This window comes from Camelina sativa, chromosome 3 (genome assembly GCF_030686135.1).
Source record: "Camelina sativa cultivar CO46 ecotype springtype chromosome 3, ASM3068613v1".
NCBI classification, from domain to species: Eukaryota; Viridiplantae; Streptophyta; class Magnoliopsida; order Brassicales; family Brassicaceae; genus Camelina; species Camelina sativa.
In genome coordinates, this window is record NC_141882.1 from 16115163 (window position 1) to 16135819 (window position 20657).

The following is a 20657-nucleotide window of genomic DNA, read 5'->3' on the forward strand; positions in this document are numbered from 1 at the left end:
CGAAATTAGAATATTGGGTAAAATGCTAAAATATAGACCACACAACTGGCGAACGTGCTTTGAAATAATCACCATGTTACTGTTGTTGTAGTGTTTGCAAAATGACTCTTCGAAACATATAAATAATAATCTATATATATAAATGCTAAATTTGTGCACTATGCAACATCTTACACATATTCCACCATGCTCGATATATTTGCGACACGTGAGTTTAACTTTGCAAAGAAATATAAAGGTTTAAACCGGAGAGTATGTCCAATCCATAGTAATCTCTGCTACGATTAGTAGAGTTGAATTTCTAATAGGTTCGATTGCTGAAGTGATGTTATAACCATTTGATTAAGACAGTTTTTCAGAGAGTAGTATCTATATATATAAATAAAAGTTGGTTTTTCTCTTTTATCCTTCCTCTACCTCATCAATTCTTATTTTCAATTTTAATAAATTAATTCACATCATTAAAGAACATAAAATCTAAAGTTAATGTACCAATTAATTCACTTATTTATTTAATATTTTTCTTATTATTAAAAACAATCATTTTAAATAATTTAAACTAAAATATATATCAAAAACAAAATGAAAAAAATACAACAAAAATATATCAAAATAAAATATGAATAAAAATTACATAAACAAAAATATATGAAAAATATAAATAATTAATCAATTGCTCAAAGATTAAAATAATGTATATATTTAAGGAAAATATAGAAAGTTACTTGAAGTAAATTATATTAAAGAAAAGTTATTTTGAACATCACACGCACCAGAAAAAGAATAGTGAAAAATACTAAAATAGAATTTGAAAAAGTTATTTGTATTATAAAAAAATTACGATAGTAGTAGTAGATTATATAATTTTAATTAAAATTTTAAAAGAATTATATTTTTAGATAAGTACACATATTTAAAAGTTAGAGTAGTCTTATGAGTTTGTAGATTTAGGAGAATCAAAACAATTTCTTTGATAAATATGTCTGCTTTTACTATGTAGAGTTTTTTTCTAAGATGGAATTTGTTTATTTGTGGTTATACAGAAAAAAAACATGAGTAGGCAAGTTAAAGAGGGAGAAGAGGGGATTGTCTTACTTGATTTAGAGTTTAAAGGTGAAACAATATTAGAATTTTGTGTTGTGGTTGTTGATCGTTCAACACTAAGAGAACTTGACCGAACTCTGTTTGTTATTAGACAAAATGATAATGAAAAATTACTTGAGAAGTTACTTGAGAAGGGGCATCGCTCTATCAGTGCCAGTGACTTCAATATTTGCATAAACTTTAGATTGGTACATTAACTTTAGATTTTAATTGGTACATATATAAATTTGACATATATATAGATTTATATTTTCATATTAAATAATTATAATTATATTCAATGGTTTGTATTAATAATCAAAAAAATTATAGTCCCCGTTATAAATCTAGTCCTTTATAAACTTAAAATACTAATGTCTTGAAGTATTGTTGTGGACTATATGAATAACAATAGCCGGCAAAGAAAAAGAGAAAACAAAACATCATTCATATGTAATAGAATTCAACTTTTTCAGAATTAAAGTGGCAATTATGGAAAAGGTGATCATGTTTACATTTCAACACAAGGAAAAATGTTGTTATTGTGATAAAGTAATGAAAGAAATAAGAATTGAAAGTGGTGCACACGTATTGTATATAGTGTTTTTGGAATTAAGGTTGTTAGATTAATGTTATAAATGGTTGATTTTACTTTTGTCTAAAAATAGGGAATTGATGTAATCAGGAGTCATAGACACTAGTCACTACAGTTAGAGAGGTTCCCACCACTTTTTCGTGCAATCATATTTGCCCACTTTGTCCAAACAATTACTCATTTTTTGTCCTTCTCTTATTTCTCAAAATCCTAATTGGATTTGTACACTCCTACAAATACTACCTCTTTTATTTTCAAATGGATTCACGCTAATTCGTTTTATTTGGATTCACTTTTTTTTTTTTTTTTTTTGATTTTTACGTCTTAGGTTATTATGTTATATTTATCATACATTGGTAACATTTTAACCTTAATTATAGAAATGTTATTTTTGATAATGCTTAGAAATATTATGATTCCTAAAAATAAAATTTTCCTAGTTCTCCTAGCGATAAGGACACACGAACATAACTAATAGTACTACAAACTACTAAGCTAGACGTTTATGGTCTGAAAGTTCTGTGTATATCTTTTTTTTTTTTGTCTATTTGGTAACTCTTTGATTAAAATTCCTTTTTCTTGTAAATAAAAATGAATTAAAAGAGCACTAGTTAACTAAGGTATGAAGTTTGGGGGTTGTAAGCTAAGTATCGAGAAATGCCAAAGCGAAGATAAAGGGAACGACACCTATATAGGTTTTGAAAATGGTGAATGTTGTTGCTATAAATGGTGACAATCTTAATTAGCTCATTAGGAGGATGTGGGAATCTTGTGTTTCCCAATCAACGATTAGCTCATTAATTTTTTATTTTATTTTCTCAACTCTTTTAAAGAGTATTCAATTGTGGCATTCCAGATTTCCAGCGAGTGCATGCACGAGCGGAACCTTCGTGGCAGGTGACACCACTTGGCAGATGTAAATTGAACTTAGAGGTTTCTCAAAATTTAAGTAACTTTATCCTCATATTTATTTCTTTTTGTTTGAAGCTAGCTTTTATTCAAGATATTCATTCTTAGTTATTTTCGATACCTATCCAGATTTTTTCATGTGGTAATACAGTAAGTACCTATCCGGAGTAGTATCATAGTATATCATAGTTTCTGTTGGAGGAAAACTTAGGGTTTGCTAGCTTTATGTTTGTCCGTAGGTTGACGTCACAAGTGATGGAATTAAGACAAGTTAAAAAGTTATCGTTCCATATTTTACGTTAATAAATTCTGAAAAAACAAAAATTTATTAAAAATAAAAATAGATTTGCATAAACATAGATAACAAAATGGTATTCTTGAGAACTAAATATTAAAGACGGTTTGGATATAGTGCTAATAATTGATAATAATAAAATTGGCAAAACCCAAAAAACCGCTATTAATCTGCAATCCAGTGAATCAGTTGATCCGGCCGGTTAACGGTTCAAAAAAATTTACTTGATTTTTTAAAAAATATATAGAGATTCACAGTTTCAATTACTTTTAGAACCTTTTATTCGTTTAGAGATTAGACGGTAACACATGACTTAAGACACATCTCTCGTCTTCAACTTCTTTGTCATCTCTCGAACTTTGCGTAAGAATAGTTGGTTATTTTTGAAAATGCTTTATTAGTGTTCTTTATTTTTTATGTGGATTTAAATTTTTAATCATTTTATTATTATTATTAAACTTTATACTTTGTTAAACATGATATTCTTTTTATAATATTTTTAAAAATATTTATTTTATATAAATATATTAAACATATTTTACATAATTGACCCGTAGTCGAACCCGGTTGACCCGATAACTCAGTGATCCGAGAGCTACTCCGGTTTATAATCCGGGTCGGATTTCAAAACATTGGTATGTTGTTTCTCTATGAATCATATTATCAAATATTATTTCTTGTAAACTTACTTGTTATATAGAAGAACTGTGTTAATTATATTATTTTTTTTGGTGAAGAAGTGTGTTAATTATATAGAACTAAAGTCTAGGTTGTATAAGTAGGACTTGTTTCCCAGGATATGCAACTCCACCAATTGAGTTGACAAAATTCTTCTATTTCGAATATAAATTAATTTTGTTAAAATTTCCAAAACAAATTTTAGCAATTTATATTTCTTTTGATCTCTCATTTCTTCAGTTTTAGTCATCCTATTGCTTATAAAAAAATTGTTTAGTCATCATACATGACAACATTTAACCCTAAAAGCTCTTTTCCACCAATTTGGATATCATCTAGTGTTGTTCTAAATTCTTCTTAAATGTCTAGTTGGGAAATAAAATAAAAATATATTGCACAATTTTCAATTATGGAAGTAGCCAAGTCAAATATTGCAAAATGAAGCCTCTTGGAATAGACACGAAAGAGAAAAGAGAAATATATTAATAAACTGACGGCTGTGATACATCGTTACCGTGATTGATGCGATAATAAAACAATTACACACCGTTGGATAAAATGAAACCGATACATACATATAAACTGAACGGCTGAGATGATCGGTTGACTTTACTTGATCGTCTCATATATCAACGGCTGTAATGTAATTGTTACGGTGTTAGATGCGACAAAACGAACATAGACCGTCCGATCTGATAGACATATGAAATGAACGGATGAGATGAATGGGTTGACTTTTTTTACATTGGGTAGATCAGAAAGAGGAGAGCACCCAGGGACATGAGCCCCGCTCTGGCGCTGCTTCTCTCTCTCTCTCTCTCTCTCCCTCTCTCCCTCTATCATCATCACTTTCTCTATCATAATCTCTCTTCTTTTAAAGCGGCCATTGGAGCTCTCCAAGTTCTATCTCAACCTTTACTTGTTGTGGTGATTTTGATTTTTTCTATCTAATCTCTCTTTCTCTTTCAAGTGAATTTTGACTTCTGTAAGTTTTTTTTTTCAATTTCTTTGAACCGATTTGGATTTTTTTGTTAAACTTTGTTTCTATCGTGAGGAAGTGAATTAGGGTTTTTAATTTTGTTGTCGGCGAGTTGTGATTTAGGTTTTTTTTTTAAATTGATTTTGGGGTTTTTTTGGATCTTTAAGAGTTGTGTGATAAAAGGTATTGATATTGAGAAATGGGTTGGTTACTTGAATTGTGTTTGATGAACTCTTTGAGATGGGTTCTGATAAAGATTTGTTCTTTTGTTTAATTGATTATTTGATTCTTTATGGTTTTGTAGGTTTTGTTGTCTTCTTTATTGAAATCAAAATGGAAACTGAAGACGATTTGTGCAACCAGACCAACTGGGGAAGCTCTTCTTCTAAGTTACGGGAGCCTTGTTCTTCGGACCAGGCTTTCTCGGGTTTCACGACACAGCAGAAGTGGGAAGATGCTTCGATCTTGGATTATGAGATGGGTGGTGTGGAGCCGCCTTCTTTGCAAGTTTTCGACGACATGAAAGCTTCAGGGCAAGCTAATGTTGATTTCCTTCAAGGAGTTAGGGCTCAAGCTTGGGATCCGAGGACGATGCTGAGTAATCTATCTTTTATGGAGGAGAAGATTCACCAGCTTCAGGATCTTGTTCATCTGATTGTTGGACGAGGTGGTGGTGGGCAGCAGCTTCAACAAGGTCGTCAAGATGAGCTGGCGCAGCAGCAGCTTATAACTACGGATCTTACTTCCATAATCATACAGCTGATTTCAACTGCAGGTAGTCTTCTTCCATCTGTTAAGCATAATATGTCAACAGCTCCGGGTCCATACACTGGGCAGCCCGGTTCAGCCATGTTCCCTTATGCAAGGGAGGCTAATAACGTTGCTTCACAGAGCCTAAACAATAACAACAACAACTCTGGTGCCCAAGAGTTCGATTTGCCTAAGCCGGTCGTTCTTGTTGATGAGAGAGATAGCCATGTTGTGGAGGAACATGAAATGAAAGACGAAGATGATGCCGAGGAAGGGGAGAACCTTCCTCCTGGTTCATACGAGATATTGCAGCTTGAGAAAGAGGAGATTCTCGCACCGCATACCCACTTCTGCACCATTTGTGGCAAGGGTTTCAAGAGAGACGCCAATCTGAGGATGCACATGAGAGGCCATGGAGATGAGTACAAGACAGCAGCTGCTCTTGCCAAACCGAACAAAGAATCCGTACCCGGGTCTGAGCCGATGCTGATCAAGAGGTATTCGTGCCCATTCCTGGGTTGCAAACGTAACAAGGAGCACAAAAAGTTCCAGCCTTTGAAAACGATCCTGTGTGTGAAGAACCACTATAAACGCACCCACTGCGACAAAAGCTTCACTTGCAGCCGGTGCCATACCAAGAAGTTCTCTGTCATAGCAGACCTGAAAACACACGAGAAGCATTGTGGGAAAAACAAGTGGCTCTGTTCCTGTGGTACAACATTTTCAAGGAAAGACAAACTGTTTGGTCACATAGCTCTGTTCCAGGGACACACGCCTGCAATCCCTCTTGAAGAAACAAAACCTTCAGCCAGTACATCTGCTCAGAGAGAGAGCTCTGAATTCGGGAACAACAACCAAGGAATGGTTGGCTTCAATCTCGGTTCTGCACCTAATGCCAACCAAGAAACCGCACAGCCTGGAATGACGGATGGGAAGATGAGTTTTGAGGAGTCTTTCTCGCCGATGAACTTTGATACATGTAATTTTGGAGGGTTCCATGAGTTCCCGCGACTGATGTTTGATGATTCAGAGAGTTCATTTCAAATGCTTATTGCAAATGCCTGTGGTTTCTCGCCCAGGAATGTTGGGGAGTCTGTTTTAGATACTAGTCTCTAAGGAATTACTACATATGTCGAGTATTAAGTTATGTAAGATGTTCTAGTTTTTAGCTTCTTAGCAGCTCTTTTGTGTCTGTAATTTGTTTTCGCCAGAATAATATCAGGAAAGCAAAAAGTGGATTTCCTTTTTATAATCTGTTGCTAATATAAGAAAGTTAGATTCTTTATTTTTTCTTAGCTATTATTGTTCATTTTGATTGGACCAACCATCTCCATAGTGATAGTGTCAATCTAGGAAAAGAACTGATTATCTCTCATGATACAACAAATTGGATTTAGATTCATATCTATGAAAGTATGTAACAAAATTTGATATGAACTACAACGTCGACAGTTAGTTTCAACTTTCAAGGTTACAAAAACTTGCTATCAACTACAATGCGATGGTGTGCTTGAGAGCTTCTCAGTATCATCTACGCAAGGTTGAGAACAAGCTTGACAGTACTTCTGAATCATTGCTTGTATCTCTCTCAACCAGCCATTCCTCTTGAATCTGTACCCTCACATCCCTATCATAAAAGAATGCTTACAGAATTAGCAAGAATATCTTACAAGTGATGCGTAATCAACCAAAATGAAAGGGTTTAAAGTGGGAAAGATAGAACCTTTTCAAGGCAAGAACTTGATAGTTTCTTCTCAAGTAATCTGCGTATTTTGTAAGGGCCTCTTGAGCATATGGTCTCCCCACGGTTCTTACAGCTGCAGCACTGAGTAAACTCTCCAAAGAACCATGTTTTCTCACAAGTTTCATCGCTGTTTTCCTTCCAAACGCTGGGACCACGTGCTGAATCCCCGGAACTCCATCAACCTCATCACCCATTATACATCCTGTCACCAAATCCATAGTCCTGCCTTAGTATAGCCAAATAGTCAAAAATGCAGAATACTTCCCTGGCTGAAACCAGACATGCATTTATATCTGGCCAAACACTTAATTTGAGTTGGTTTTGACACATAACGAAGCAAAATTGCACAGAGCAATAAACGTGAACAGGCATGTTTATAGAGATAACTCGGTTTAGGCACTTACGGAAGCTCAAATCAGACTGTGGATCACAATTATACTGATCATGGTAGTGTTTCAAGGTATAAAAGGACCATCTGTTGAGATCAGCCAATGGAATGACAATCTGAACATTTTCTGAAATCAACTGCTTAAAGTCTTTGTCCGGTGATGCAATAACCACACGATATCCTTTTTGCACGGCTTGTTCCATAAGCGTAGCTACAACATCGTCTGCTTCATGCCCTTCCATTCTAACAACCTAGCTCACAACAACAAGATCCTTAGTCAGATCATTTTCATCTACATCTATGGCTAATTCAAATAACTATGATCCTCTCCTAATCAACTATATCCAAGTGACAGAATTGAGCTAGTTTAGTTTTACCCACTGGCACATTGCATTTTCTAAGAACTTCATCGACGAACTGATGTGGTCTCTTGGAGTATTTTCCAGGATTTGGTGATTTCCTATGAGCTTTATATGAAGGCAACAGTTCTCGGCGTTGCTGGTTACCTTCTTCTCCATCAATAACCTACAAAAATAACATCTTTCATGAACCGGAGAACAGAGACAACAAAATTGTGGCAGAATCAAAGAAAAGGATAGATATTTTTTTGTTTACAGCAATGACAGGATCAGTGAGGCTGACTTGAGGGAAGAAGAGTGAAATCCAGTGACCAAAAGCTTGAGAACTGGGTTTGTTTCCTTGGTAGCAAAGTGGACTAACGTCTAAGAAGAAGACCCTTTTCTTTTTCTTCCTGTTTTCTTCGGTGATGCTACTGAGAAAATCGTTCTGAAGAAATTGCTCATAACCTGTTCGATGAAATGTCTCAGCGGAAGAGGACGAGGAAGGAGGAGAAGAAAGAGAAGAAGAAGAGACCCATTTGGTTCGTGAAGCTTGTGGCTTGTCGAAGGATTTAGTTGTGAAGGAAAAGAGAGAAATTGGTTGAGCAAATCCCACTGTTATCATCGTCTTCAACCTCGGCGACTGTTGTACAAGACTACTGTTACATGTCAATTAAATTAATTTATCCATAGTTGTTTATATTTTCCAACATACTTGGATCGAGCCTTCTTCTTATAATGGGCCTTAAGTGGGTAGTTTGGGATTATGCTTTACGTGAATTAAGGTCTTGTAACATATAGAGAATTTTATCTAATCTGCCATGAATAGTGTCAAAGTTTGCAAGTATTCACCTCTCTCCTCTTCTATGACGTTTCATATGGGTACTACGAAGAAACTGTCCATCGTCGTCGAGTGTAATGATGAATCTTCATACATTCATTTCTACGGCCGAATCCTCTGTCTCTTTTGCCTCCACCCGCTGTAGTCGGTGAGACAGGTGGACCTTCTCCCGAACACGACCCTTGGTATGTAAGAGTATAATTTCGTGTTTTTACGCTTTTTGCAGAAACCAGCAAACCCTAATCTGTCGTCTTTCTCGTTTCAGTGTAGAGTGAGATGCAGAGATCACAAGCGACAGGAACCAAACTGACGCTACCGCCTCTCCTAGATCAGTTTGTGTTTTTTTTACTCGAATTAGCATGTAGGCCATGTAAATCACAAGCCTTGTTTGTGTTTTTTTTCAATTTATTAAAATAATAGTTTGTTATTCGATAGCCGCACCTGATCTGATAGACGAGTTCATAGATCCATATGTTCTGTCCACCAAGTAATTAAAAACGAGGATATACATAATCTTTGATAAACCATTTACTACTTCCCTCGTTTGTGTCTACCCGCACTGGATACTATGTTGATTGACCAATTCTATCTAATAGACAACAATCTTGATCTCCACCAATTCTATCTGATAGTTAATTATGTCGATGCTTATTAAGTCTTAGTAGACCAAATGCAATGCAGAAACTGTTTAATTTTCCGCTTATTATGCCTTCAATGCAGGTCTAATGACCACGCTGGTAGTGGGTATCTTATGCCTATGGAGGACTAGGTTCAACAGTCAAGGTCTGTAGAGCAGTAATTTCCTCATTTCGTCGTTTTATTGTATTAGATACCACCGTTGACATGGTTGTCCTCAATGCAGGTATGCACACCACGAAACCGCCGTACCTATACTACATCAGGTGGACCAGTTACCGCAGTCAATGTATGTCCACAGGTAGTTTATGTATTCATTGTGGGTAGACTATACTAAATAAGCATGATCCATGTCCATCACAACCATGTCCCCATTTACATATTTTGACATTGTTTATGTTCATAAGCCGTTTGTCCTTCAATTAACTAACCCCTTTTATTTTATGTTCATAGGCGATGGACATATAATTATGTTGTTTTATGTCTACTTACCCACTTATGTTTCTCCAGGCGTTGGAACTTGATTTCCTACTATTTACGTCCACCCTATTATCTTTAGTTCTCCTAGGCGACGGACATGTATTTCTATTTTTTGTTGTCTATCTATTTTATAGATGTATAACGAATTAAGTGTTTCTTGGTCTATCTTTAATCTGAATGTAAAACAACTGTATTTTTTTTTTGTTTTTCCTCCTTATTGTCATCTCCCTATTACCATTTGACAATAGAGAATTTAATGGTACTTGGCCATACACAATTTTCTCCCTCGTAGAAATTCTAATTCCTCTAAGGATTCTAATTTCGGTAGACAATAATTGCGAGATAGACAATATAACTTTGATAGATATTATAAATTCGTTAGACATTAATATTTTGATAGACATTATAATTCTGATAGGCAACCAAAATAAAACTCCTACAGACAAAGTTACTCAACCAAAAAGTGTTCTACCAATAACTGATCCCTCCAAGTTCAACATTTCTAACACACTCTAACAACAATTCATCATCAAGTTCTGATTCTACTTATTTGCCTACACCATTATCCGTATTTATTTTGGCACTTACATCAGCCTGAATGGACAACATAATTGCTTCACCAACATGTCCACCTTCAGTAGAAAACAACTCTTTTCCACCAGCAGACATAACGATTTGTCCATCCCGGTCCCCCAACTCTTTAATAAGGTTTATATCTGTAGCGGTAGACAAATTATTTTGTCCATCATCGATAGACATTGATTTCTTCTTCTTCAGTGATACATATAAATACAGTCCACCACACTCTTCATTCTCCTCTTTAAACTGTTGAAACTCAACATCACTGTCTACTGAAATTGGGGGCATCTTCCCTTGTGTAAAGCAAATTGTGTCTCTTGGGTGCCAAAAGCTTAACTCTATCTTGCTTTCCTCCTCTTTGACACCCAACACCTCTCCTATCTTAGCCTTCAAGCTTTCAAACGTTGTCACTCTCTCAATGGACACAAATCTCGCCATTTGGCCATGACGACAGAAAACTTCCACACCCCACTATCAGCACATATCCATTCACCCACCAGGATACCCATTCTCCCGACCATCTACATAAACATGGGAAACATGTTTAAACACAATTAATGCAGGAGAACTTGCAAGTGAGCAGATTAAATGCTATAACAGCCATGTTTTGCAACCGACCATATTAAATGCATACACATATCTCTGCTTGTCCGACAACCCCCTTCAGCTCCTCTTCACCAATTATCTTCTTCAAATCTCCTTTGTTTTAGTCCTAAAACTGGCAGCATTAGCTCCAATTAAATCCTCTTTTACAAAATAAAACTTGTTATTGACAGTCCATCGCGCCATTAATGCGAGTCCCATCGTCATTAATAACCTCAAATTTGAATTCACCCGCATATTCCCCCTACGCTTCTCACCTCATTAAACAAGAGGCTATTTTAGTCTTTTACTCCCATGTCATAATAAACCAAACTGGCACTTTTGATAATGGGTTGACAAAACTGGCATTATTCAGAATTTTTTTAAGGAAAAGGACATTTCTGATGAAATTTCCTAACATATATCAGTTATGTCGTTTGAATGGGAAAACGGTCCGACTACTTTTAAAACATTTTTTCATATCCGAATTATGGTATCATGGAATTTATCCACAACTAAAATTTCAATTTTTCTATCTAAATTTTATAAAATTTAGCTGTTTTCAACATGTCCGCAAACGGTGTTACTTAGCCTTTTAGCGGTGTTGAGTCAAACGCCAACATTTGAATATTTAGTTGTAAAATCAGACCACGAATAATTCATGTTGTTTGAACTTTACCCATTTAATTTCCGCAAGGAAAACTAACCAAAACTAGAGTGTTTGGCTTATCTAATCTCCAAAAGCTAAAATTTACATTTTTCCTATTAATTTTGATAAGTAAACAAATACTTTGCTTGTTGCAACTAGGATGGGACTCCAACTCTTTCGCAACTTGGAGTCGTGGAAACCACACAAATTTCCAAATTTGGCACTTCATTGTTGTTGTTTTTGTCTGTTATTTCTGTAGATTTTTGGTTTCTGCTATTTATATTCCTTGTAACTTCTGTCAAAAATTCGAAAATGTTATAAAATCTTCACATTGATACCAAAAAAAAGTATGATAAGCATATATCGATCATATGCTATCTCAATACATGAGCTACCTCTTTCATTACCAACACCAAATTTTTTTTCGGCTTCACATTGTAACTCATGTCGGGCGCCTTCAAAACAGGCAATGGGTTCATTTCTTCCTTCATGCATAATAAAATAATATTTGTTGAACAGTTTTTCCGATCCAAAAATTAACAACAAAGAGATATATTTTTTGAATGAAAGAGAGAAAAATCATTAGTTTTATTTTTCTACATTAACACAACTAAAAATATTAAGAAGGGATAGAATATGAAAAAGAATCTAACCACTTGGCAAAAAAATTATCGTTGGAGCAACTTTAAACAATTTATGCTTATGATTACAACAAAACAAAACACGAAAGTGAAAGTTACCTAGCTAAAAGCGGGGATGTCTTGGGAAGGGATCTAACTAGGCGAGCTAGCGAAGACGCTTAATCGATGAGAGTTGTATCCTATATAAAAGATCAACCGACAATGCCAATGACATTGGCTATTTCCTCAATTGCTGGAGGTCCATGCGGAGGATTGATTCCATATTTATTTTCTTATCAGAACATACAATGAAAACTAAAGTCATGAAATGATGGGAATATGAACAGTAATTATTTTAATTTTGTAAGTTAAGTAAAAGCTACCAAAAAATGAGCATAAAATCCATCTTAAGAAGCAAGATCGGGTGTAGCTACCTAGCTAAAGGCGGGGATGCCTTGGGAAGAGATCTAAATAGGCGACCTAGCGAAGACGCTGAATCGATGAGAGTTGTATCCTATATAAAAGATCAACCCGACATTGCCAATGACATTTTCCTATGAGTCCATGACATTGGCTCTTTCCACAATTGCTGGAGGTCCATTCGTAGGATTAATCCATATTTATTTTCCTATCATAACATACAATGAAAACTAAAGTCATGAAATGATGGGAATATGAAAAGTTATTATATTAATTTTGAAAGGATAAATAAAAGCTACCAAAAAAATGAGCATAATATTTATGTTAAGAAGCGAGATCGCTCTTCCACGGCTTTGATCAGTGAAACCAATTGTAGCATAATCCAAACCAGTCGTGAGGCCAAACAACTACCGTCAGTTTAAGCATGTCTCCACATGTTTTAGATCATAGGCGAACAAGCATGTCTCCACATGTTTTAGATCCTAGGCAAACTAAATTTGTAGGGGCCTATTGACAATAACTTTTTCTTATATACCATGAAATATAAAGCTCATAGGAACTGGTTAGGAAACTAGAGAAGTCTCATTCATGAATCATAATCAAAGATGAAAATGTAACACCGGAGAACCAAAAAGTGGATTTTTATTAGGGGTGTCGATCGACACAACTTGTGGTGTCGATCGTCACAATTTGTGGATGGGTTAATCGGTTCGATTTTAATCCTCTAGTTCGCGTAGTTGGTTTAAGGTAAGCCCTAGACTCGAGTTTAAAAGGAAGAACTTGATTTCCTTCGTTCCTTTAGCCGTTTTTCACAGTTTTAGAGAGAAAAGAAGAAAGGAGAGTTTCCATAGGTTGTTTTTCAGGTTTTAGGGAGATCCTTTATTCTGTGAGTGAGTTTTCTTTCTGGAGCGTGTGGATCCAAGGCTAGGAACGTGGTGGGAAGGTTGTTGTGGTGCTAGCTTCGTCGTTTGGTTACAAATCTCATTGTTTTGGCAAAGGTGAGTGACTGACCATGGTTTATCTAAGTTGAGATCTCTGTTTTTCTGTGATATGTGTGATGTGTTGTTGTTTTCTTGTGAGTTCTGTGTGTTTTTTGTGACTCCTGAGGCTTAATTCTGTTCATGGGGTCCTGTGGGACGTAAAGGAGAATCTTGGATGCGAGTTTCAGAGGTTCTGTTCGAAGGAAATCAATCCTGGTGTCGATCGACACCAACGCAAGGACGACTCGAGGACTTGGCGAGTGTTGGTCAACGCCATGTGGAGGTGTCAGTCGACACTATTAGGGATTCGGGAATGTCGAGCAGGTGTCGGTCAACACCAGTTGTGGTGTTGGTCGACACCAGATGACCAACGTCGGTCTACCCCCTGCTACAACGACCGTTTATGTCATGTTGCTATGTGCATTGCCTGGTTTGTTTTATTTTTTGTTGATTGTGGCATGAGAGTTCTTATTGCTTGTGTGTATAGTCCAGTAGATGGAATGATTGTCTCACTACGTATTTCTGGTAATACTTACGCCTCTCTTTTTTGTTGTAGCGCAAGTAAAGGCAAGGTGTGATCATGGAATCAAGGTTATGAAGAGGAGGATGTTTTAGAGGCTCGGTTGTTTGCTCTGTGTTTTTGTTAGGATGCTAGTGTGGAACTTAGTGGTCTAGAACGGATGTTAGGGTTGCTGGTTTTATGATTGGTTATGTTCTGGATTGTTGTTGGAATTGATATTATGTTATTTCTTTAATTGTTATTGATTATTGGAGTTGAATCATTTGTTATCCGCTGTTGTTATTAATTGGGGGTAGGTTACTAGTGAGTATGAGATCACTAGATATTAAGATATTAAAAAAAAAAAATGGGTCAAGTTGTTTGGGAAAAAAAAACAATGTTTCGTCTGCAATTATCAAGTTTCTTACCATATTGATTAAGTTTTACAATTATAATGCAGATTTTGTTTTTGGCAACCTAAATACCTAATCAAATCAACATAAGAATGTTAGAAACTTCATTAAATTCGTAGTCAATAGAATAGGGATGTATCACTAGTCAAAATAACAATTAACTAGATAATAACCCGCAGTGACAGCGCGGGAGAATTTTTTTTTTTTTGGAATTATATGATTATAATTATCTGGGTTATTATATATTATAGTGTTGTATATTGTTTTTTTTTTTGGGTGGAAGGTGTTGTATATTGATATTTGAAACACATAATTTTACTATTAGAATTTTGTTTTTTAAAATATATAGACAAAATACATATGTTGGACTATATATAAATTAGAATAAGCATGTAATGTAATTAAGTATTAGGGGTTAATTGATATTATTGTCATCATAACCAAATTCAAAACAAAAAGTATAACATGTAAATTAGATTAATTATCAATGTAATCTTAAAGTTAATACATTATATGTTTTTCTTGTTTAACCAAATGAAAATAATGGGCCATCGACAATCCATTAAGCAGTTTTTAAGTTATATAATACAATATCTCTACAATATAAAGGAAGCCCAGTCCACAGCCCACATCCAAAAACCCTAAACTTATTATTCTAATTTTTTTTTCCTTTTTCCTTCAGACCATTTTCAGAAAAAAAAAATCTCTTCGTCTCCTAGCTACGATAACTAATCGAATCAAGCCTTTGATTCGAGATCTTTGATTTGTTTTCCAAAAAACCAGACCTAATCGAATCAAGCGAAGCAATCCGTTGAGGCTGGATAAGGAGAGAAACCAGTTGGGATTTGCGATAGAGGTTAGTTTATTGAATTTCAATAATCAGTAATTAGGTTTATTAAGATTCTTACCCATGTAATCAAATCAGAAATTAGTTCAAGTTGTTCTCTACAAATCGCACCTAGAATCTATAGTAATCGTTCTAAATTTCCAGTTCAAAATCTATAGTAATCGTTAAACATTTCCAGTTAAATTGCTATAGCACCGTTGTGAAATTAACAATAAAACCACTACAACTTGATTCGTTGGTAAGTCAATCATATTATTATAATCACGCTATATGCACAAATTTAGCTTCGCATCTTTCTCTCCTTTAGTTTGGTATTATATGATCCTTTTTGACATTTATCTATTTGCAGGACATAATTTTTTTGGTTGGGTCCTTTGAATGATAGTGTGGACATATGCAACTTACTACTATGAAAAACGTATGTTGTGATCCATATCTGAATCATTTTTCTTGATTGTTTTTGGTTATATTAAATATGTTTTTTTTGTGCGCAGTTATATTAAAATTAGATCAGTGTATTTAAACAAAATTAACATTAAACAGAATAAATATAAATCCAGAAATCACTGCGAATATAAAAAATTATCTCTTGAAACAGAAACATTAAAATGCAATCTAAAGTCTTAAAATAAAACTAAAACTTTCAAATGTTTAAAATTAAAGAGGAGATAGCCAAATGTGTCTTCTTTCGGGTTGTTCAGGTTATTTCGGGTTGTTCATGATCATCCAACACTTTAAAAACTTCTCATAAACTTGAGGAAGATTCATTCATTATTTCGGGTTGTTCATGAACGAATCCTGTAACAAACGCGGAAACGTATTAATAAAGTCTGAGATTTCTTACAATCAAAATAAGAGTTAAACTGTTTATAAATCACGTATGAGCACCTTACCTTATAAGTCGAAAATGGCAGAAGCTGCTTTCGGTCTGATTAACAAATATTCTGGAAAACTTCTGTGAACACTACATTCATAGTTTTCTTCTGTGGCTTTCTATCTTCATCGAGTATCAATACTTTCAATCCTTTTCTTGATGTAACCCTGGATATAGCAACATAGAGCTGCCCATGTGAAAATACTGGTCTAGGTAAAAACAATCCTACATTCTCCAAAGACTGACCCTGACATTTGTTGATTGTCATCGCAAATGCAACTGAAATTGGCAACTGTCTTCTCCTCATCTTGAAAGGCAATCTGGTATCCGATGGTGTTATCAACAACCTATGAGTGACTACTTTATCCCCTACACGATCCCCAGTTATAACTCTAGCCTCGATCACAAATTCAGCCATTTGAGTTATTTGTAGTCTTGTTCCATTCATTAGACCTCCGGTAGGATCTATGTTCCTTAGCAACATTACTGGACAGCCAATCTTCAATCGTAACCTATGGTTAGGAAAACCTGAAAGTTTGATACTGTTGAGGAAATCTGGAGTGAACACGGGGTTATTCTTGGACTCTTTGTCAGAAGGATCCAAACTATCTGCACTAAGATATATTCTCTCATCACCTACAAAGAAAATTTACAATAGTTTAATCATTTTTTTCAGCATCAAAGAGATAAATTCAGACTGAATCATATAGACCGTACCTTCCATTTGATCAAGCATATACTCATTTATTTGATAGACATCCTCATTTGTTGGAGCTAGTATAGCTCTAGCTTGGAAAAACTTTGGATCATTCTTTTCTTTTAAAAACTGTGGATCACCATAGACCTCTTTGCTTATAGCTTCTATAGGATTAGTGGCTTCTGTAATAAGCAAATCTTCAGGAATTTCTATTTCTGCTTCCCCATCATTTGGCTCTGCAATTTTACCGTCTCCGACATCCAATATCCATTCTGAAAATTTTCTAATTTCCTTCGCCTTTTCAACACTTATATCCTTTGCCAGACGCATATTCTTTGTAAGTTTTAGAACTTTGCAATGATCCCAAATATATGATGAATTTAATGTAGCCATAACTATTTCTGTCCTAGAACCACCATTTATGACTGGAAGAACTTGTCTGAAATCTCCTCCAAAAACTACAACTTTTCCTCCAAAGGGTTTGCTATGACCATTTTCAACTACATCCTTCAAGCTTCTATCCAATGACTCAAAACAGTACTTAATCTTCATAGGTGCTTCGTCCCAGATTATTAGAGAAGCTTCTTTGACCAATTTTCCTAAATCTGAACTTGGTTTCATTCTACATATTGAAAGCTCATCCAAAACTAATGGAATCCCAAATCTAGAATGAGCAGTCCTACCTCCTGCTAATAAAAGTGATGCTATACCACTGGATGCAACATTTAAGACAATCTCACCGTCTTTCCTTAATGCAGCAGATAGTGTTTTCCATAAAAATGTTTTACCAGTACCACCAAACCCGTATACAAAGAAGACTCCACCACTCTTAGATATTACAACATCCATTATCTCTGAATAAACATTTTTCTATTCTGGAGTCATCTGCTCTATCCATCCCGCATGTTTCTTTCCCTGATCCTCACGGTTATAGTTTTTCTCGTCAACTATCAACACGTTAGAGTCACTAATACTCCGTCTAGGTGGCTGTGGCATTGACTTAAAGTTAGCAAGAGAACTACCATTTCTTTTAAGTCTGATGTCTATATCTTGTAGAGCAAATTTCTTTTTCTCATCATCAGATAAAACTAACTCTGCAAACAAAAGTTTAAAATTAGTCAAAATTAGAATTTACGATTACTAAATAAATTCATGTGATGAATATCTCAAAACTTAAATGTCCTAAATGTGGAATACAATACCTGGTCTGTCTAGTGCTTTCCTTCTAATGAATTGAATGTCTTCACACTGCAACTCCCATGTCTTTGCCCAAACTAATTCAGGCCTAAGTAATATAGCCAAAGAAAGCATGACAACAAAAACTTGCCTAACCAAGCTTCCACTACCCCAATAGCCTGTTCTAACTAAATCGTCTATGTATTCTTGGTCATCATCTAGAAAACCCAAAGCAAAACATGCATCTTTATATTCTTTATAAACCACTTGATTAACAGTCTTGATCTCATCAAAATTTCTGGGACCCCTCTGTTCATTCAACAGAACTCGCAAATAATATCCATCCTCCATAACCATAGGAACATAATTTATTCTTCCGATTACAAAATCTCTTTGTCTTAGATTAAACTGTTTCTCTTTAGAATCATATGTGAACTTGTTAGGTATTTCTGGATAAGTAAGCGTCCTAGCAATAGAGCTAACCTTGTTAAGATCAATCCATGCTAGAAACATGGAATTATCGACGGTATCTCGATGCATAATTGCTTCAACCTCATCATCACCCTTGAAATAAATCAGATGTTCATCCTCTAGATGGAAACTTAGTTTAACAATTGGTGTTGACCGGTAATGAATATTAAATTTAAAAATCCTCCATGCTGCTTCACATGCGGACACATACCTGGTTTACAAAAGAAAAGCATATGTGATCATCATTTCAAATTGTTAAGACTCTAATATTAAAGACAAAATAAAATCCTAGCTGAATTAGAAAAACTACCTGCAATCAAAATAATCTTTAATTTCATTCTCTGGTTTCTTATTCTCTTTCCCTAGAACCTCTCCAGTTTGGTACTCATCTTCATCTTCCTCTGGCATATTTGGCAATACAGCAACAATTACACGGTCCTGACCTTTTGTAATGTATTTAAACAAATACTTAACTGATCCAGCTTGGTTGCTCGACATTTATCTGTGCTCTATAGCATAACAACAGCTTCTTATTGTATGGGATAACATAACTGTTATCACATTTGAATCCATTTTTTTCTACATAATCAGTTGTCTCCCTTCTTCTGTACACTGGAAAGCCTTCCTTATCGACAGTAGTCTCCTCAGCATACTTCTTAGGAAAGAATTTAGTACATTTCCTATTCTCCATACATGGTGATTTCGGATTAACAGCACCACATGGTCCATGGATTAAGATCCCCAACAATGATGTTTTGAAAGTCGGGCAATGTGAGATACATATCATCAGATATGGGCACACACGGGGTTACATAAGTGTTGTTCACGAAGCCCATCTTAAACGGATGGTTAGTAACCCTGTACTGGCGTCTCACCTGGGTTAGTCCAAAATTTTCAATGAACCTCCATTCACCTTTTGTAATCTGCCTCTCGAACTTACTCACAAGTTGTTTCTTGATGGAAGCATGAATCTTGGAACCCTGGTTATGATGGTTGTAAACGAAAAATAAGCAGTTAAAACATTGAATATAAGTTGTTTTCTATTTATTGAATAAATATTAATAAAAATACTATGTTTATTACAACTAACCCTCTGGTCAGCTAACACCATCTCCAATGTTTCTCCAGACTGGACAGTGTACTGCTTCCACGAATGTAGGACCTTAACCTGAACCCGCCAAGTGCTTTTGTACGGCTTGACATCAGCGAGGTAAGTCATTGCCATTAGACCATTCATTTTGAGTAACTCATTTGCTGAAAATTATAAGATAAATGTTTGCGTAATTGCGTTGATGGTTTGTAGAAAGCTGCTAATGGGCTGTTTATATAGTAATTGTAGCAGCGAATATGTTAGGTTTTAGTCGCCGAGATTACAGTTTGATCTTATCATCAAGAAAGGATAATTCGATTAAGAAGATCTTGTACAATATCTCCTAGGAAAATGTATGATCTCCTGTTTTAGAGAAGGTTCTCAAACTGATATTTATGATAAGTAAGATATGTTAGTTGTGTAGTTGCGGGATACTAAATTTCAAATCATGTTTATGTTGAAATGAGAATCTTTGTAGTGTGATCTAGTAAATTATTTTCTGATTGTATTCTGATTTTCATGTTCAGGTTCTTTGTTTACGTGTGAAGAAGTCTATATTGGTGGGATTTTATCACTCTGCTCTGATCTCCTAGTCTCCTAGATGATCTAAAGGTCGGCCTGTATAGATAGAAAACATTATATTATAACTATGTTATTGTTACGACTATTCTGTTAAAATTAATTTAATGAACATATCATAGATCTCATGTTTAAGCATACATCATCTCATATTATATCTTACACTCCGATTAATATTTATACTAAAATACGATTTAATATTATAGGTCATTTTTAATTCCTATTATGTAATGTAATTCCTACTGTGTATATATCATTTGTGGTGTTCATTAGCATTATGATCATGTGAACAAAATTTATTTGAATTTGGTTGTATTGGTATGTAATGTAAAGAGGTTTGCCACATCGGCATTTTAATTTGGTAAATATAATTTGAGATTAATTATGTTAATTAGCACACGATTAAGATTCTGTTTTTAAATACAGTGGCATTTTGTGTAATATCTTACATAAAGTAGAGTTATT

The 20657-nt window shown here is 34.9% G+C and overlaps 4 protein-coding genes and 1 long non-coding RNA gene across 11 annotated transcripts; 2 read left to right on the plus strand and 3 right to left on the minus strand.

Annotated features, from left to right (window-relative positions):
- The first annotated feature begins 4144 nt into the window (after positions 1-4144).
- Positions 4145-6574, plus strand: LOC104777425 (protein SENSITIVE TO PROTON RHIZOTOXICITY 1). 6 transcript variants are annotated; one of them, XM_087506012.1, is made up of 3 exons: positions 4317-4487; positions 4844-5314; positions 5431-6574. In XM_087506012.1, exon 3 carries the CDS (start codon positions 5536-5538, stop codon positions 6403-6405), a length of 870 nt encoding a protein of 289 aa, XP_087362138.1. In that variant the 5' UTR covers positions 4317-4487; positions 4844-5314; positions 5431-5535; the 3' UTR covers positions 6406-6574. The 6 variants fall into 6 exon arrangements, with proteins under 6 accessions (XP_010499987.1, XP_010499986.1, XP_087362138.1 ...); XM_087506010.1 differs by having other exon boundaries at positions 4329-4545; XM_087506014.1 differs by having other exon boundaries at positions 4345-4722.
- A 90-nt stretch (positions 6575-6664) lies between these two features.
- LOC104777426 (uncharacterized) lies at positions 6665-8467 on the minus strand. 2 transcript variants are annotated; one of them, XM_010501687.3, is made up of 5 exons: positions 8037-8467; positions 7803-7946; positions 7438-7672; positions 7013-7235; positions 6665-6916 (listed from the first exon to the last, which is right to left on the minus strand). In XM_010501687.3, the coding sequence occupies exons 1-5, from the start codon at positions 8382-8384 to the stop codon at positions 6817-6819; spliced, it is 1050 nt and encodes a 349-aa protein (XP_010499989.1). In that variant the 5' UTR covers positions 8385-8467; the 3' UTR covers positions 6665-6816. The 2 variants fall into 2 exon arrangements, with proteins under 2 accessions (XP_010499989.1, XP_087362147.1); XM_087506021.1 differs by having other exon boundaries at positions 7799-7946; positions 8037-8460.
- Positions 8468-15092: 6625 nt separating this feature from the next.
- On the plus strand, positions 15093-20395 carry LOC104777427 (uncharacterized). The gene is made up of 4 exons (XR_766280.3): positions 15093-15314; positions 15655-15723; positions 19652-19733; positions 20141-20395. It is a non-coding gene; the product is annotated as an uncharacterized LOC104777427 (long non-coding RNA).
- LOC147947003 (ATP-dependent DNA helicase pfh1-like) lies at positions 15797-18221 on the minus strand. The gene has a single exon (XM_087505919.1). The coding sequence runs from the start codon at positions 17723-17725 to the stop codon at positions 16829-16831; it is 897 nt and encodes a 298-aa protein (XP_087362045.1). The 5' UTR covers positions 17726-18221; the 3' UTR covers positions 15797-16828.
- On the minus strand, positions 16238-16819 carry LOC147947004 (uncharacterized; the record flags this gene model as incomplete). The annotated part of the gene is made up of 1 exon (XM_087496637.1): positions 16238-16819. A coding segment is annotated over one exon (582 nt), but the record flags the coding sequence as incomplete, so codon positions are not given.
- Positions 20396-20657: the final 262 nt, after the last annotated feature.

Bases quoted from the DNA above. Each gene is read 5' to 3' on its own strand.
- LOC104777426 (XM_010501687.3), bottom strand. From the start codon at position 8,384: ATGATAACAGTGGGATTTGCTCAACCAATTTCTCTCTTTTCCTTCACA. The intron at 7,947-8,036 runs GTAAACAAAAAA...TTATTTTTGTAG, and splicing joins TCACTGATCCTGTCATTGCT to GTTATTGATGGAGAAGAAGG. The intron at 7,673-7,802 runs GTGGGTAAAACT...GTTGTGAGCTAG, and splicing joins TTAGAAAATGCAATGTGCCA to GTTGTTAGAATGGAAGGGCA.
- LOC104777425 (XM_010501685.3), top strand. From the start codon at position 4,873: ATGGAAACTGAAGACGATTTGTGCAACCAGACCAACTGGGGAAGCTCT.
- LOC147947003 (XM_087505919.1), bottom strand. From the start codon at position 17,725: ATGGATGTTGTAATATCTAAGAGTGGTGGAGTCTTCTTTGTATACGGG.